Source organism: Seriola dumerili, unplaced genomic scaffold (genome assembly GCF_002260705.1).
Source record: "Seriola dumerili isolate Sdu_G_001 unplaced genomic scaffold, Sdu_1.0 BDQW01000110.1, whole genome shotgun sequence".
Classification (NCBI taxonomy): Eukaryota; Metazoa; Chordata; class Actinopteri; order Carangiformes; family Carangidae; genus Seriola; species Seriola dumerili.
In genome coordinates, this window is record NW_019174365.1 from 3,249,622 (window position 1) to 3,267,622 (window position 18,001).

Below are 18,001 nucleotides of genomic sequence, written 5' to 3' on the forward strand. Positions count from 1 at the left end.
AGAATATTTGCATTTAAAATCTGTATACAAATAGACAGTGTTAATTTAGACTACATTTGGGCCGGTCATTTAAAAAAATTCTTTATAATATTTTCAGCAGCCTCCACTGAAAGCTTATTCAAAATATACCTTATTACCAACATTACTATATATAGTATAAAGACTCACAAAAAGTCATTTGCATAAAACCCAAGCTTTTGTGCGACGACTGCTCCCAGTTCCTGGAGCAAACACTATAATTCAAGAGGTTTTTGTTTAAGGGAATTTCAATCAGTTCAACTCTAAAATGTTGCAGCTTTCACTCCACTGTACCGAATGCCTGAATATCGAGACGCCACACAAATATCGCTGTGACAAAGACACTGCAGAAAACACTATTCTGCTGCTATATACATTAAAAAATAGAAGTAGGATTAATGTGTATAGAGGGAGAAATGAACAATTATCACAAATGCCTAAATGTCTAAAACATGAGTCAGCTACATGCATATTCATTACAAAAAAAAAAAAAAAAATGATTGAAATTAAAATAGACTATAAAAACAGAAGGGAACCAAAGTGATTTCATCAAGTTCCCTTCTATGTTGATTTCTACATCATGTGTCTTTTATCAACACGGCTCAGAGTACATTAGAAAGGAGTCCTTGTTGGGAACCAGTCCCAATATGCTATTTCTCTGCATGGGAATTAGGTTACTGGTGCAACTTTGTCAGTTCAGACTAAAAAGTGAGGCAGAGGAGGATAAAATTGCTGTTTTTAAATTGGAACACTAAAAAGCCCTCATCTGTTGGTTCAAGGGTTGATAACAAATCTGACGCAAAGAATCCTTTAGTAAGTTGTCACCAGATTTGGCATAAAATGGTCACCAATGTAAATCGAGGACAAATACTGAAAACCCAGCCAATGTGGGCCAAATAGTTCATAGTTTTACATAGAAATGACGACAGAAAGGTGGTCTCGAATGGCACTTATCACATAGTGCCCTATGTGAAAATCACACACAACCCCCAATATATTAAGTACTTTTGTCCTTGTTAAAGTACCCATTCTGGTCAGTGCACTTGCTTTGATTGGCTGATAAATAATGTTTGTCAGAGGAGCAAATCATCAGGCATATAAACAGTGAACGGGCCCCCTTGTATTTTTGATGTCTCCTTCTCCCTTCAAGCACCAAGACCATAACAAATAATAAAAACAGGAGAAGGAGGGTGAACAGCTTCTTCTAAATTATAACCCCCCCCCCCCCCCCATGTAAAATGTTACTGTCCACTAGTTTAGAAATGGTAGATTTCATCTATCAGTGTACAAACTTTTCCTTTTCCTCTCATACTTTGCAACATGTTTCCCTACAACAAATACAAATACACACAAATACACAACATGTAAATAAAACCTCTTCTAACTCAATCCCCATGAATGAGGGATTCTTTTGCATCTTAGTCTAATAGCTGGCTTGGTTTGGGGTGGGTTAGGGGCTGAAGTACAATTGTAGACATATGGGTAACTGACAGGTTTGTTAAGTAGGGAGATCACGATGTGAAACCACTGTGATGCTATCTACCGCTGACAGCGAGACAGCGGGGGGGTAGTGTGTTCCATCAGTGCGGTCTCACCCACGCCAACCTGGGGTTGTGTGCTCTCAGGCAAAGTACATGGTACGCAGCGTGTCCTGGTGGATCTGAACAGCCTTGGCCAAGGCCTGGTGGTCACGCCCGTTGCTCTGGCCTGATGTATGACTTCCTTCAGCACTGAAATTACACATTAAAAAAAAAAAAAAAAATGACTTTCACATTAAAAACATTTCAGGGGTTTTTTACCAGAATACATGTAGACGCAAGGTGGCAAACACAGCAAACGGCTTTGAGTGCTTACCTGTCATGCTCTTTGTCCACCAAGTGATAGCGAGCCCGGAAAGCCACCAAATGAGCGTAGTAGGCTGGTGCAGGGATGGAAACTGACCGGGTGCAGCGCACATAGGTGTGGCAAAGCTGGTAGGTGAGAACCTGCAGTTCATCTGAAGAGAAGTGGTTGTCGTCCCAGAGCACATGGTAGTGAGATGGCCTGCTGGTGCCCTGCAAGGAGACATAACGAATGTATTGCTTGTGTTCTCACTATATCTGCAAAATACTTGCAGACATGTGGCCTGTTTAACTTCTTGGTTCAATTACAGTTAATCCTAATCCAACTTTTTACCTGAATTCCAGCGTGACTGCAAAGGTAGAAGTCAAACTCTGATGGGTGAGTGATTTTGGTGTCCACTGTGGTGCCTGCAGGGATGTTGCCGCTCTTCCCAACCTAAAGAAATCCCCACAAAAATAAATGAATAATACATTAACACCTGTAGCAGCTGGCTTGGTATCATCTGTATAGCTCTGGTGCATGCCAAACATTCCTTGAACTGGGTGTTTTAGTTCAGTACCAAGAAAATTACATCAATCTGGCATGAACTCTCTCTCATTTTAAGAGTTAAGTTGGTTATAAAACAAACAAAATTCTAATTCATATCAATGATGAATGCAATACTGACCCTCTCATTTCTGTCCATACAGAACAGTCTTGTGTGGTGTCTCTTTTGCACGACAACGAAGGTGATACCAGGCTGGTAGTCCTTCTCTAGTTTGATGCAGGCCTCACGGATTGCCAGCAGTTCATGCTGAAGAACCTGCATGTATTCAAGTCAAAAATTATTTTACTTTTTTAAAATTATAAATCAAGATTAACAGGTGAAAGGATGCAGAGATGACAAGCATGTACAATTACAAGGACAAAGAAAGCTTCAATAACCCTTACCTCTGCTGGTCCCATCATTTTTTCAAATTAGAATACAGCCTTAAGATAATTTGTCAACATTTTTAGAAGCTTTATATTCTGCACCAGCTGTGATATATGCATCACCTGGTTGAACTGGCCCTCAGAGATGCCATCGCGGTAGTAGATGATCCTTGTGGGCTTGAAGCGGGTGGACTTGTAGAACTGGATGAGAAGCTCCCTCACCATGGTGGCCAAGTCCTGGATGATGTCCTGACGGTGCTGCTGGACCCGGACTGTGGCACAGTATCTGCTGGGATGGGCATCCATACTACCAACAACCTGCAGAGGAGAAGCAAATATCATTTAGTGATAGCTGGAAGGAATGACTCTGGGACTTTATGCAGGTCCTGTGCTTATGAGGTTATATGGCTAATGTGTTAGCAAAAGTTGCCTACTCTCAAATCCAGCAGACTGAGTGGAAACAAATTGACTTTAATTCGACAACAGTGCTTCTGGCCACCTGTCAAATGTCTATTAGTTCAACTTTCAGTATCCTTGTAGCTCTCTGTTGGTCTCCATCAACAGTTAGGACCTCTGCCTGTGTATCTTTGTGCTGGGTAAGTAGCATTGTGTGGATTTTTACTGGAAACTGCTGCCTACAGGGACTGATGGGAGCAGCTGAGACTCAACCACACAGTAAATGTGCAGGCCATTTGACAAACTCAAAGAGCTGCAAGAAGCTGAAGAGTTGCAGAGAGATGTGTAGTCACTCTCCATGATTTTAGGACCATGAGTGACCGCTAACATTAAACCTCATTAAATTATTTTGTTCATGTTGTGTTGTGTGTTGTGATGCTACTTACAGCAGCGATGGAAGGCTTTTTTCCATCTCCTGCAGGCGGATGAGTCACATCTGCACCGAGGAAGATCACTGGCTGCTGGAACACCATCGGCCTGGAACAAATGCACAGACACGGATGACATAAAAAACATATTCTACAGTTTTCAAATGTTCTGCTTAGGGGACATGTACTGTGGGCTTTGGCTTCATCTTTTTACTGTCAGGATTTCAACTAGGGGGTAGTAGTTTCTCCACTAACCTGCCCTGTGGGAGGAGGATGTTATTGACACCGCCCAGCTTCACATTGATCTTCAGACAGAGGTTGGAAAGAGTCTGAGGTGTTGTCTTTTGAACGTTCTTCACCTGTACACACTGTGTGGCCATGCCGAGCACTGTGTCCCCGACACGTTTCACCTCAGCTGCACACATCAGGACAATAAGAACATATCATTTAATGAAACACAGGTACACTGAACAATCACAGCAATTAAGGACTAGAAGGATCTATCGGTGGCAACCTGAAGATGGGTTAATATGGCTGTGTATGTATGGCACAGGATTACAGATGTTTAATTGACAGAGTGAGTTGGGAAGACAATGGGAGAGTAGATTTATCTGGTCCTTATTTCCTTGTGGTTATTTCCTAAAATAGAAGCAGTCACTGAAGCAGCAGCCATGTTCATATTCCGCAAACCAACTGCGAGAGTTTGTGATGTCAATTAGCATGACACTTCTGTTTAAACTGCTTTTTTTAGTTTGTTAAACAAAATGTATGAGAAGACCCCTCACCGTAGACAGGCGTCTTCCCCGGTAGGATGACCACCACCAACTGGAGGCCCTGGTAGGTGTACTTGAGGTGCCTAAACATGGGCTCCACGCTGTCTGCTCCCTGGGCGTACTTACAGAAGCAAGGCTGACCTTGGATGGGCATTCCTGCATCTCTAGAGATCTTCCTCAGCTGATCTGTGAATGCTCTGAGACACATAAGGAACTTCGTTATTCCCAGTTTCATAGATGTTTGGCAGTTCGATTTACATGAGACTCATGTTACAACTGATAATTGAGATCTGAATGAAAAGAAATTAAGGTAAAGGACCCAAATTAAAGAAAAATTAAAAGGAGGTCAAGAACTCAAACAAGTAAAGCAGACACCCAATCCAATACTGTGCCTGCACTACCTTAGGTACCATGTCTCAAGGATTCAATTCTACCAATTAAATGCATCTTTATCTAAATAATTATTTAGAAAATGTTATGAAGAACATAATATTTGGTCTGAGTTGCAGTAAATCTGAAGAGAAAATATAAGACATAGACAAACCAGAGCCCGCCAGTTTTTCTTTGCACTGTACTTGTTAAAGGCAATATGACAAAGCTTATAACAACATACAGTAAAGTACATAAATGCAAATTACAAAGCCTGGCTTATGCATTGCAAGTGCATGGCACAGCTGTACACACTTAACATGCGCTCTTACACCCTTGTACAGCGAAAGACAGAAGACACAAATCAAATAAGACAGCTTCATACTGTTGCTGCGCTGCTGGCTGCAACATCTGAAACTCAAGCTAATACGTGCATTCAGTTAGTAATTTACAAAATCCAATAAGCTCAATGTATCCTTGTGTTTGTGGACTTCTAAAAAAGGTATGCTTCAGGCCCTACACTATGCTCACAACTGTTCTCCACCAGCCCTTAATTATACACTGACTGCCATCAAACCCAACAATATGCTGGAACAGATGCACTCTATATATGTATCTCACTTACTTGAGCAGGAGTTCAGTGCACTGTCTCTGTGGTGCAAAGCAGGCGATGGCCCACACTTTGATCTCAATGCCGGTGTGGAACTGCTTGTTCCTCATGTCCCATACTCCCTGGATAGGTGTGGCTATTGCTTTGTTCTGAAAATTGGAATGACAGCAGCCTTATTAGTGTTAATCAGTGTACAAAAGAGTTATGCAACCGTGTTGCAGTTACATGCATGAAAAGTATATTGACTCCAAGACACCATCAACACATCGGAACCGGTGATCAACATACCCGGCCTCCATACAGAATGGAAGGTGCCTGTAGGACGCGGCCGTTCACTTCCGTCATCTCATCTCTCACCATCACTCCAAATTCACGAACATAAGGGTCAGTGTTGAAGTTGGCACTTCTCATCTGAGAAAGAAAAAAAAAAAACCCCGTGAATTTTGTGTTTCTCAACCTGTCATGTAATCAAAATGCCTGCAAACTGTACAAATATTTCACTTGAGATTTTTTCTCTTGTACATATTTGTACAATTAAATGTTTATAGTTTCTAGAAAAAAATCATTAACTTAAAAACCACCAAGGAATATCACAAATCCTTATTTCAAATTCGTCCTACTTTCTCAGCGTCTTGCAGTGGCAGCGTGTGTGAATCTACATATAGTATATACAGTTCAGCATGATGGACAACTATGGTAGGACTGGAAGGTAGCAGCTCATTTTGACCAGCATCATGAACCCTCTACTCAAGTACCCGATCAGCAAACACCACTGAGCCTGTGCTAAGTGTCAAACTGAAGAACTTGGTAGCACAGGCAGAAACTTTCTTCCAATTTAATTTTTCTTGAATCTCAAGTCCTAAATGATATTGGACCACTGTGTATGCAACAGTTTCAGGAAAGTCAACAAGACTACCAGCAACTGGTTGGTAAGAGTATTTGTTGGCAGTAGCAGCTGTCACGTGTGCATCTTACAGAGTTCTCCAGTGTGGGGAATCATGTGCCAGGGGCCGGCTACAACCATCGATGTGACAAGCTTTTGTTGTTTGGTTTTTTGGTTGGAGTTTCCAGCTCTGGCCTGAACGGGGCAGTGAGCTCTCGACTTCACCGTTATGACACGGTTTGCTACTGGCCCCAGACCATCGGACAAATATTACTGATGAATCCTGGCATGTAGCAGCACAATGTAAATACCTTTGGTGTTTACTGTCTCACATTGTTGCAGAAACAGAGTCAAACTTGTGGAAGTCTTCACAACTAAGGGCCTTTAAAGATTGAGATCCTGATAGTTTTCAGACACACTAACATTTGTGCACCATTCAGTAAACTTTTATCTCACAATGACTCACCAATTTGCTAATCTCGTCCTGACGGTCTGGTGCTGATCGGGCTGTGGCACGGATCATAGTGGATGTTTGATTGTCTGTCAGCTTTTTGATGCAGCGCTGTCCTGCCACTATGTTACACACCTGGAGTGGACACACAAAACAAAACATGTTTTGAAGAAAACCAACTGGGTCACTAGGTAATTGGTAACTGGTAAGGACAAGACGTTGGTGATTATTACCTCCAGAGGTAGGTAGGTGTGCTTCTGCTCCTGTCCCACCTGTAGACATGGGAGGTGGGGGTATCTCAGGATGAGCTTGTACTTGTCTTTGAAGTACTGTGCTACTGTGCATTCAATAGTTTGGCCGTTCTCCTGCTGCAGGGGGAACCTGAGGGAATCAATAAATGCAACCTTCAGTATGCCTGTTAAACATTTTCAGAGAGAATTTTCACACCAGCTTGTCCCAATTTTTAGTGTCACCAAACATCATCAAGTCCAGTCATCTGGAGCAAAAAGTATTTTTTTTAAAACATTAGATAGTACATCTATGATTATTGAAGGATTATCATCCCTTCCTACCCCTGTATTTATTACAATATATGTATTTTACATTTTAAGTAACAACACCTTTCTTGTTGCTGGAGCACAAATATTTTTTCATCCATTTTAAACTGTACGTTTTAGCTTGGTACTTCAACATCAGTAAACCCCACATTCAAATACTGTGACTACAGTAGTGACAGGAGAGCACTCTTACGTTTGGTGGCTGGCGGGTCTTCGGGTCACATTGCACACTCTGTACTTCCTCTTCATCTGCCCGCAGTGAGTGATCTCCACCTTCAGACCTGAACAGAGGAATCACAAAGATTTCAAAAATATCCAGAAACTAAAGGAAAATAAAGCCCAAATTTTGGATGGCTATGTGTTTAAATACTTGGTTTATAACTCCTGATTTGATAAAAAATAAAAACAGAAAGGAAAGGAATAATAAATCTGTAGTTCAAGTGTAAAACTCAATAGACTTCAGAAACTTTAAACTGACCAGTTGAATTGAGAATCAAATTTAAAATCGAAAGATAATTCCCAGCTCTTTTTAACGAATACAATTTACCAAGAAAAACACAACAAATAAAAACAGTCTGAAAATGTATATGTGGCTCCTGAGCTTTACTTACCTTTGATTTCCTTTGTAAATTTCACTCGTTGAGAGTCTGTTAAGGGCTTCTGTTGTTCTTCAATGCTTTTGAAATCAAGGACCTCGCACATGAACTCAATTACAGGCTGGGCTTTGTAGAATGCAGTGGCTGAAACTGCAAACAGAAAAGCCATACGGTGATGAGATTCATAGACACAACTTCATTTCAACAACCTTTCTCCAAAGCAACATGACAATTACCATCAATGTTGAGCATCATTTTCCAGAGGGAAGGCCTGACAGACTGGTGAAAGCCAAACCACACCTCTCTGCCACCACCGAGGGGGTTCGAACATCCCTCTGAGGGAGTGAAGAACGAGCGGCCCACCGGGGTATATCTTTAACAGAATACATGAAACCTGATTAACATGTTCAGAGAAACACAAGCTGTTCAACGAACCGGTTAAAAGAAAAGACACTTACAAAGCATACGATCTGTGATACACGGCACATCACATGCTATGCGAACAAACAATCTCTTCCTATAGTTAGGTAATCATAGTGCGCTCAGAAAATGAATTAAATAAACAACAAGTTGTACAACACTTTTCTATTATGCTGTGTTTATTCCTTTCGGCTAGATTGCCTTTATCAGGGAAGAAGATGAATTTGGCTCCTGTTTATTGGGATGCAACTGGGTAATCACTCATTTTGTGTAACCAGATTTTCACTTAGTTCAGTGAATATGTATCACTTGTGACTCTGTAAGTCTGCACCTCGCATCATGTTGACCGCTTAAGAACAATGGTCAACAATAATGTGAAATATATGCAATTTGTAATTTGTGCTAAGACACGTCATTTGACACATCTACAACAATTATTTGAATTGCAAATGTGGCAGAAATAATAACCCATCAAGACAACGCATCACCCATAAGTGAAACAATGTTTAACAATCAAAGACTCACCTCATAGAGGGCAAATGTCTCATGACCACATCCAAAGCTTGGATGGTCTCAAAAGGGACGCTGGGTAGCCGTCCTGATAGTGCCTCGTGCAGAGCTTGCAGACTAACGCAGGACACCCACTTGATGGATACTTTGAAGCTGCGGTCCTTGCCTTCACCAGGAATGGTCACCTCAAGCTCCACCTGTGTGGAAGACAGGCAAGAAAATAAAAAGACAGAGGCAATGCTGTGATATTTCCAGACTAACATTTTTTAACTGATTTTTATGCATTTTGTCCCAAAGTGGAGATTTCATTGTTGCAGGTCTTCCTATAAAATACATACTTTGTCTCTGCCTATAGGCAAGGGCATGGCAGTATAGAGATTCTTCCTCCCATCATACACTGGTTTTCGATCACCAAAGATCTGTGTTTTAAAGTGCTGGACCATGTGCTCCACAATTTCACTGGAAACAAAAATGAAAAATAAATTACCACAATGCCCAGAACACACCAACCACTGATCTACCATGTGCCAGGGGCTGCTGATCAATAATACGTGTGTGCGTACCGATTGACTCTCCTGGGGCATTTCTCAGGCTTGATGTCGATGTCATAATGGTAGACCTCCAGTTTGGGGATTTCCATCTCAAAGAAGTTGGCCTGGAGCTTGATTGTCCTGCCCATGGTGCCAAAGTCTGGCCGTGAAGGTGGCTTGAACACATATTCTGGCACTGGAGAAGATGGTGGTTCTAAAATGTCGGGAGAAGTTGACGGAAAATGACAACGTGCATAATAAGTATCAGTTTACAGACAGATGACATTTCCCGAGATATTAAAGTCCCAGTAGAATATTTCTAAATCTCATAAATAAGAGGTATGTTCACATCTATAACTGAACAGTGTCACTTTGAGATGAAAAAAAGTATTGTGTGTTTTCAACTCATCACAAAAGACAATAAAAATTTGTCTAGAGTTAACTTTTTTTACATTATCAAGTTTAACAGTGTCAAAAACATTACAAACCATTAACAAAAGAATGAGTAAGGAATTTTGTAATTGGTGCATTCTATGCCAAATCAAAGAGGTAAAAATTGTTTATTTTCTTCTTCTTCTTTTTTTTTTTTTTTAAAAGGTTATATTTAGCACAGATTCTCCAAGATTATCCAACTGTACAATCATTTTGTTGCATGCAGGTTGTGGTGCTGTTGAACTGTACTGTATTATACAGAGAGGTGTTTCTGTTATTTAGGCTCACTGATAAAAATGAGGTGGTGAAAATGGTTGAAACATCTGTCCCCATAAAGCAATACATTTCAACAATACCAGTAACTGCAGCCTCCAAAATGACCATCAAGTTTAATCCACACCTCTCTAAAACTCTTTCAACAAAAACTGAACATTTTATCATCATTAATGTTGTAGTAGACTACATTAGTTAAGCTAGGTGGACCTAATAAACTGCTAACTCAGTATATGTTCCAGATGAATATCTTTTAGTGAGTAATTCCAAAACTCAAACTGTCAGTTAATAAGATATGAGTATTTTCTTAAATCAGAACCAGTCTGTTCTTCCTCATACACCCTGAAGGACTTTTTGAGGTGTCATTCCTTTTTTTTGGATTATCCTGTAGAAGATGTAATAAGCTTTCATCATAGGTCAACATGTTGAACCGAGAAGCTCCATATCTGCATCTTCAGATATTACAGTCAGACTGAAAGAGCACTCTCTCAATTCCCCTCAGTGCCTTATCTTTGTGCCCCAGCCTCTGCTTCATTCAAGCAGAATAACACCCATAAAACCTAATAATATATGGTAGGTATTATTGAATGGCCTTTGGTGTTTATACGTCCACCGCTATTCAGAGCACAAAATGAGGTGCATTTAGAGGAAACTGACTATCCAGAATTACTGTATCTTCTTCAGAATGTCACCTATAGCACCAAATCACCTCTGTCCTATTTTCTGGATGATTTCAGTCATACAGTTAAAATGCACTATGAATGAGTAAATACTGCGATGCCTGAAGGATGTAAAAAACACTCTTTTACATCATGTTGCCATTTACACCGGTCCACTGCTATGACCAGTTTAAAGCTTTATAGCCCAAATAAGGGAAATGCTTACCAGAGCTTAATGACCCAGAGGAACGGGGTCCCTCAAGCATCTCAGCTGCTACAGAGGACAAAAATGACATGTTATGAATGCTCAAAAATCCACTCGCCTGATGTACACTGCATTTAAACATATAAAGTGGTGAAAATATACATCTGAGTCACTTAACAAAAGGACAGAAGTCTAGAATTACAGATTAACAAGTTAACATTACAATTTCTTTGTGTAGCTAGCAGCAAGAAGTGTCAAAGTACACAGTGCTACCATCGTTACTTATACATTTCTATTGCAAACACTTGTTTCATGTCAGTAAGTCTTGCTCTCTTATCACTTCCACAACGCCATCTTCCACAATCAAGGGCGACTTTTTCAAAACTCTTATCAATATGCACACAGAAGCAATCGCGCAAGCTGGCAATCTTACTGTGCTGAAGCCACCCTTTCTCCTGGGAATAGGATAATGCTACTTGTCAATTCATATTTCAGTTCTACAACAACAAAAATGCCTCTTGTAACACATAAAACAACCCCTAACACAATTACTAGATTTGAGAGGAATACAATACAGTGTTGATGTTGTCTATTCTGTTCGTTACTCAGGGCAAAAAGTCAATGATTAAGACAAAATCGAATATGAACAGCAAATGCTACAATATTCCAACATTACCTTCTTATTCAATGAAAGTCAGCTGTTTACACTGTAACTGTACTTAACCTCAGCCAAACTTCGTAGGCATACTTATCTTCAATGTCATTAAGTCCGTATTACATTAAGAGAGCCATTTAGGTTGTCAGGAAATGTATATCGTGGGCAAAAACGATGTAACGTAACCAAATTACCTCATTTAAGTTGGATACTGTTAGCTAAGCATAGCTAAGATTGGTGATTAGATTAGATAGCATGGTCGGCCGCTAAATATTGCTTTAACTCTGTGTTTGTTGTTACACTGCGAGGCACTAAAAACAACGATCTGTTTTTATAATCGTGTGGTTTGTTAAGATAATGTTCGCCAATCGATCCCGCCTCATGAAATTACTTCGGGAAGCTAACTAACAACAAGTTCGGGAAACGAGGTACCGCTGAAGCTAACTTGGCTAATAGCAGCTCGTTGTTGTTGCACGCTAGCTAAGCTTACCTCTTCTACTAATGCCTTCACCTAAGACTGGGACGAGATTGTCTCGATCAAAAGGATTTGTTGACTTTTTGTTGACTAGCTAAACGAAACGGGAGTGGGGTCAGTCTTTCAGCAACGACTTGCTGCAATGTGGCAGTAAAATGCTGCAACTAGTGAGTTCATTTTTGCTAGCTGCATCAATTAGCCGATGCTAATGTTAGCTACAGCACTTACCTCCAGCAGAGGAATACATTTTGTCGACTTTTTAAGCGTGTCGTGGACGTACAGATACTCCACTTTATTTTGGCCAAATTCCACCCAAACTCATACGTGGTCGAAAAGTATTAATATATACAAGAGCGAAGGAGGAAGCCCAGTTCGGAAATAAAGATATTTAGTAAGCCAAGTGGTAAATATTTGGAGTCTCTCATCCTCGGCACGGCCCCATCCCCCCAACACACAAAACAGGAGCAGAGAGAAAAGATAGCACAGAAAAGACCCATGCAGGGCGAGAGGGTTTCCTCCCATTTACTTCCGTCTTTGGTCACCTCCCCAAAAAGCTCGACACTTACGTAAAAGAAGAAATGACAGACACTACATGTAGCCTACAGTTTCTTGTACAAAGTTTTTACATTATAAATAAACTTTTCTGATGTGTTAAATATATAAACCTGTACGCTAGTGTTCTGATTTCAAAATGTTGCACATGAGTTAAACATTGTTGTTTCGCTTCAAAAGACACCAGTGAATTCTTCTATGCACGTGAATAAGAGGGGAACTATCTTGCTGTTTGAACTCTTTAGTGACGTCAGACGCACGCTGCGCGCTTTCAGCTTTGACCCCGATTCAAATCGGTTAACAGCAGTAACGCTAGTTTGTTCGGTTAAATATATTTAAAAATGTGTATATATTGCGCTGTATCATGTGGACAACAATACTGCTCTGGTTTAAGAAAATATGAGCCGTATACGGAGTCGGTAAAAACTTGTCAACAAGCGAGACATCACAGGAAGAAATTTGTGGAGGCGGCGAGGGAAGCATTTCCGGGGCGGCGACAAAGGTAAGCTAACACCTGGGACTAGTTGCTAGTTCAGTTGTTGTTATAAGAAAAGCACAATAATGTGTACATGAGGTAGTTTATTTTTATTTTTATTAATTTTAGTTAATGCACTGTTACTTTTCCTTTCATGAACTTAATAAAGATTTTTTAAAAATAAAATAAAATAAACAGTAATAGTGGCATATGCAAAAGTTTAGGTCAGTACTTAGCAACCCTTTGGCAGATATCACATCCTGCAAACACATTTGTATCAGCTAAGTCTTTCTGTTCTTCAGTTTTCACCCTCTCTTACTGCGAATCACTTCAAGTTCTTAGATGTTTTAGGCTGTCTTGCATGCACATATTTTCAATGATGTTCGACTCAGGCAACTGTGAGGGTCATTCCAAAAGCTTCACCTTGTGTTTCTTGAAGTAACCTACTTCATGGTGGATTTTGAGGCCTGATTTGGATCACTGTCCTGTTGTAGAGCCCAGACTCTTTTCACTTCCACTTTCTTGACTGATTGCAGGACAGAATTAGCCCAGAATTAATCCAGAATTAGTGGAATCTATTCTTTTGTCTATCTGTGCAATGTTTCCAGAGGCACTGACTGACACACAACCCCAACGAATAACATTTCCACCCCAATGCTTAACAGTTGGTAAGATGTTCTTTTCATTGATTGCTGCACTTGTTTTTGCTCCAAACACACCCTTGATGATTGCATCCAAGGGTTTAGTTTCAACTTCATCTGTCCACAGCACTTTTTTCTAAAATGACTCTGGCTTATCCAGATGTTGACTTGCAGACGTCAAACATAAACTGTTGTGCACTCCTTGACTCCTTGGTGCACGGTGGGGATTTTGCTTTGCTTTTCGGCCCAGCAGACATGAAGTTTTATCTCAAGGTTTTCTTGGTCTTACAGAGCTTGTCTTGGTTCCAATTTACATTTATTACCTGCCTTACAAGTCCTAATGCGTCAATTAAGGCCTAACAACTTTGTTTTTTATACAGTTAGAGGGGCGACCAAAGTTGTGCACATGCCACACAACTGTTTTTTTCCATCATTTTTAAGTTAATGACATAAAAAGCATGAGTGGATTAACATTTGAAGAAAGGCTCCTTTTTAGTTGACTGCAGGACATGTATTGATAATTTGTTTTGATTTTTGATTTGAAATGAAGTCAATTTACTTCCTATCACATCAGAATTTAACAAAATATTTAATTTCCTTAGGGGTGCCTAAATTTTTGCATACAACAGTATAATTCTGTGTTTTTATTTTCTAGCTATCTAGTTGTAGTTGTAATATTAGTGTATGGACTGGACAATGAAAGCTTGTGGCTTATTGCAAATGTGTAAATGTAAACTGACTGCAGCTCAGAGAGCATAGGCTGGTCTCCTGCAGTCTTATACTGTACCTTCTTTCCCTGTTCACTGTGAATATAACACTGGATAGTGGATACAGTGTATCCATAATGCAAGATACTGCCAATATGTGATGCATGATATAATGAAATACTGAATACAATGTATCCAGTATTGGTGATTTCTATCCTCACACCCGTTGCCTTAAATCCCTATGGACAGTTTGGTTTGTTCGTTTTATTTATGTTTCATTTGCTTTTGATTTAAATATTTATATTTTAACACTGAGCTCGGATTCATCATCCATTTCTCTTTGTCAAAATACAATATGTCTTTGTGGGTTTGCCCCTGGTGTCGTGAGTTTTAGTATGCAGCTCCTCAGTTTGTCCACTGGTCGGAGCTGTTCACCACTGAATGTGTGGTGGTGAGCATTGATTTTGCACAGCAGCAGGTTTTAAGATAAGATGAATCTTTTAATGACCCTAATGGGAGAGGCTGGTCAATATTGGCATTATTAAACATTACCAATCATAGACGAATTGGCACGTATTGGAAAGTTGTTTTTGTGGGAGGGTGTTGTTAGTTGCTGAATATATTAGGCTATATATGGCACATTAAATATATTGATATGCTGATAATATTTTGCATATACTTGATATGCAACATTCTGTTGGATTTAAGACTATATTTTAAGGAATGGGATGTATCGAATATTTCATCCGGTTTAGCCTTTGTGCCAATTCTAAATAACAACCAATGAGCTCAATGGTCGACCGAAGGTAATTGGGTTTTATGCTTTATTTCTCTTTGAAGTGAAATGATTGTAACATTGAACTTCATGCTAACATTTTCAGGTTATTTTGCCATAAAAGAGTAACGTTGAGTCTGCTTTAATAAAATGCATAAATAAAGAATAATGAAGACAATCGTAATAATCGGTCTTACAGGAGGCCTTGGTAATGAGGTTTTGTCCCTCTAATTCATCCTTCTGAAAATGTCGACTGGCGACACGGCCAACACTTTAATTGCTCCCATTGATTGATAGAATAAAAACACAACAATGCAGCCACATAGCCCGGGTGGTTTCCCCCCTATAAGAAAGCTGGCTGAGTGAATTGGGTGTAGCTGTGTCTGTGTGCGCCTTGGCCAATGGAACCAGATCCTCCCTGCAGTGCGTAAGAGCGCGATTTAGGATTTAACCAAGTCTTTGCTGCGAGGCTGGCTGCAGTCTTCACCAGAGCCCGACGGCCTGAGAGCCTTTCAACAATGCCAGTGTAGTTTTCACACCGCTTTGGAGTCAGACTGCCTCATTCTTTGCTAATTAAATAAAACAAACCCACGCGTTCGCTCTCGAAGTATGACTGGAGTATTCGACCGGAGGATCCCGAGTGTGAAACCCGCAGACTTCCAGAGCTCCTTTCAACTCTCCGCCATGCACCATCCGTCTCAGGAATCTCCTACTTTACCCGAGTCCACCGCCACGGATTCTGGCTACTACAGTCCCGCCGGTGGAGTCTCTCACGGCTACTGCTCGCCCAGCTCCACCTCATATGGGAAGCCTCTCAATGCTTACCAGTACCAGTACCCGGGGGTAAATGCGTCCGCTGGAAATTACTCGACAAAATCCTACACTGATTACAGCTCGTACACGACCCCCGCCTACCACCAGTATGCTGGGACTTACAGCAGAGTGCAAGCCCAGCCGAGTCCACAAGGTACGGGCCCGCAGATTTTTATTATGTTAAGAGCAGATTATTATTTTGTAATCGTGTAAGGTACCTTGTTAAATTAAAAAAAACGTATAGTGTAAATTTTATCCAATTTCATAATTTATCAGTTTTTTACTGAGTCTTCTTCTGCATAAAAAATCCAGTAATGTGGAATCTGACGCTAAAGGAATAAATAAGGACTTTATTGTTATTTGAAACTATGTGATTTAAGGTGATTTTAAACTTGTATACAGAATACATGTGTTTTGCTTTTTTTGCCGGTCTGGAATGAATTTGTTTCATGAAAATGGATTTACTTGGGTTTTAAGGGATATAGATGACCACCTACAAAAAAGATCTTTAAAAGACACTGTAATTTATAATGGGAGCACATACTTATTCTTGTTCTGATTATTTTTGGCAGAAAAAGAGATAAGTGAGCCTGAGGTGAGGATGGTGAACGGCAAGCCGAAGAAAGTGAGAAAGCCCCGGACAATCTACTCCAGCTTCCAGCTGGCCGCCCTGCAGAGGCGGTTTCAGAACACACAGTACCTGGCGCTGCCGGAGAGAGCCGAGCTGGCTGCCTCGCTGGGACTCACGCAAACACAGGTGGGATTTTAGATAGAATTCATTTCCTAATCTGGTTTATCTTTAAAATGCAGGAAACATCGCGTTTAAAATGGTTTAAATGCTTTCTAAACATCCATTTTGGCGAGCATTGGTTTTTGTGCGTCTTTACGCAGCATGCGTCTTTGTTTTTGTTTTGTTTTTTCCTATTGTTTTCGAGTTTGTATATGAGACATTGATAGTCGTGTTTTTTCTTTTCCAGGTCAAAATTTGGTTCCAGAACAGGAGATCAAAAATGAAGAAAATCATGAAAAACGGCGAGCTTCCACCGGAGCACAGCCCCAGCTCCAGCGACCCCATGGCGTGCAACTCTCCACAGTCCCCGGCCGTCTGGGACACACAGGGCCCCTCCAGGCCGCACAGCCTACAGCCACAAAACATCAACACGACGGCTACTAACTTTTTGGAAAACTCGGGGTCATGGTACACCGGCAGCTCCATGACTTCCCACCTGCAGACCCCTAACTCGATACAGCACTCATTGGCTCTTGGAGCGGGGACGTTATATTGAAAAACCCTGTTGTTCATTTCAAACTTTTTTTTCTCCTTCTATGGGACTCGTGTTCAAATTTCAGAGGAATATGCAATGTATTTGATGACAGTCATAGAAGAAAACGTGTAAAATGTGTAAATGTGTGCATGTAATTTATTGCATTTTGGAAGAATATTAAACGTTTAAATGGACAATGGAACTTTGAAACTTCCGGCCTCAGTACAGTCTCTTGTCATTTTAACCCTGTTATTTACACTGAAAATCACGACTCAGACTCACAGACATAAATAACGTTTGTGAATCTCAGGTGACATTTTCAACACAAGGTTGTAAATCACAGCTGCTCAGTGATGACGTGAACTATCTATAGAAAATGTAAATCTAATCTTGGTGGTTTTCATTTGCAATAACAGCCACGATCTCTATTTATTCTGTGATTTTTATTTTTTATTTTTTTTATTAAAGACTTTGTTATTTTAAATCTGCAGATGTTACGCAGACAAACTTAATAGGCCTATTTGTCTTGGGAGATGGGAATGAAAAATATCTTCATGAGCAGACTCAGTTTAATTTACATTTAAATAGTAATGGAGGAAAAGAATAAGAATTTTAGTGCAAACAGACATTAAGCAAAAGAAAATGTTATTGTAAATACAATTCTGAGAAAACATGGCTACTATCACGGTAAGCCTATCATAATAATGACACTTGCTTTAATTGAATTTCGGTGCTCCTTAATTGAACTGTATTGATTTGTGATATAATATTACTATTGT

General features: G+C 40.2%; 2 protein-coding genes across 2 annotated transcripts; one reads left to right on the top strand and one right to left on the bottom strand.

The window, feature by feature from the left end:
* Positions 1-1,275: 1,275 nt before the first annotated feature.
* Positions 1,276-12,227, bottom strand: LOC111223362 (protein argonaute-2). Its single transcript, XM_022747469.1, has 20 exons — positions 12,223-12,227; positions 10,886-10,930; positions 9,329-9,509; positions 9,104-9,224; positions 8,781-8,962; positions 8,072-8,208; positions 7,851-7,985; positions 7,433-7,520; positions 6,916-7,063; positions 6,698-6,817; positions 5,637-5,759; positions 5,364-5,497; positions 4,382-4,566; positions 3,852-4,011; positions 3,615-3,705; positions 2,896-3,090; positions 2,528-2,662; positions 2,194-2,295; positions 1,873-2,072; positions 1,276-1,748 (listed from the first exon to the last, which is right to left on the bottom strand). Exons 2-20 carry the CDS (start codon positions 10,923-10,925, stop codon positions 1,640-1,642), a joined length of 2,586 nt encoding a protein of 861 aa, XP_022603190.1. The 5' UTR covers positions 10,926-10,930; positions 12,223-12,227; the 3' UTR covers positions 1,276-1,639.
* A 3,393-nt stretch (positions 12,228-15,620) lies between these two features.
* dlx5 (distal-less homeobox 5) lies at positions 15,621-17,411 on the top strand. The gene is made up of 3 exons (XM_022747464.1): positions 15,621-16,111; positions 16,530-16,714; positions 16,935-17,411. The coding sequence occupies exons 1-3, from the start codon at positions 15,754-15,756 to the stop codon at positions 17,241-17,243; spliced, it is 852 nt and encodes a 283-aa protein (XP_022603185.1). The 5' UTR covers positions 15,621-15,753; the 3' UTR covers positions 17,244-17,411.
* The last annotated feature ends 590 nt before the right edge of the window (positions 17,412-18,001 follow it).

Coding starts and splice junctions, on each gene's coding strand:
- dlx5 (XM_022747464.1), top strand. CDS start 15,754: ATGACTGGAGTATTCGACCGGAGGATCCCGAGTGTGAAACCCGCAGAC. Junction 16,112..16,529: donor AGCCCAGCCGAGTCCACAAG/GTACGGGCCCGC, acceptor TATTTTTGGCAG/AAAAAGAGATAAGTGAGCCT. Junction 16,715..16,934: donor TGGGACTCACGCAAACACAG/GTGGGATTTTAG, acceptor TTTCTTTTCCAG/GTCAAAATTTGGTTCCAGAA.
- LOC111223362 (XM_022747469.1), bottom strand. CDS start 10,925: ATGCTTGAGGGACCCCGTTCCTCTGGGTCATTAAGCTCTG. Junction 7,986..8,071: donor AATGATGCTCAACATTGATG/GTAATTGTCATG, acceptor TTCTGTTTGCAG/TTTCAGCCACTGCATTCTAC. Junction 5,498..5,636: donor CCATTCTGTATGGAGGCCGG/GTATGTTGATCA, acceptor TCCAATTTTCAG/AACAAAGCAATAGCCACACC.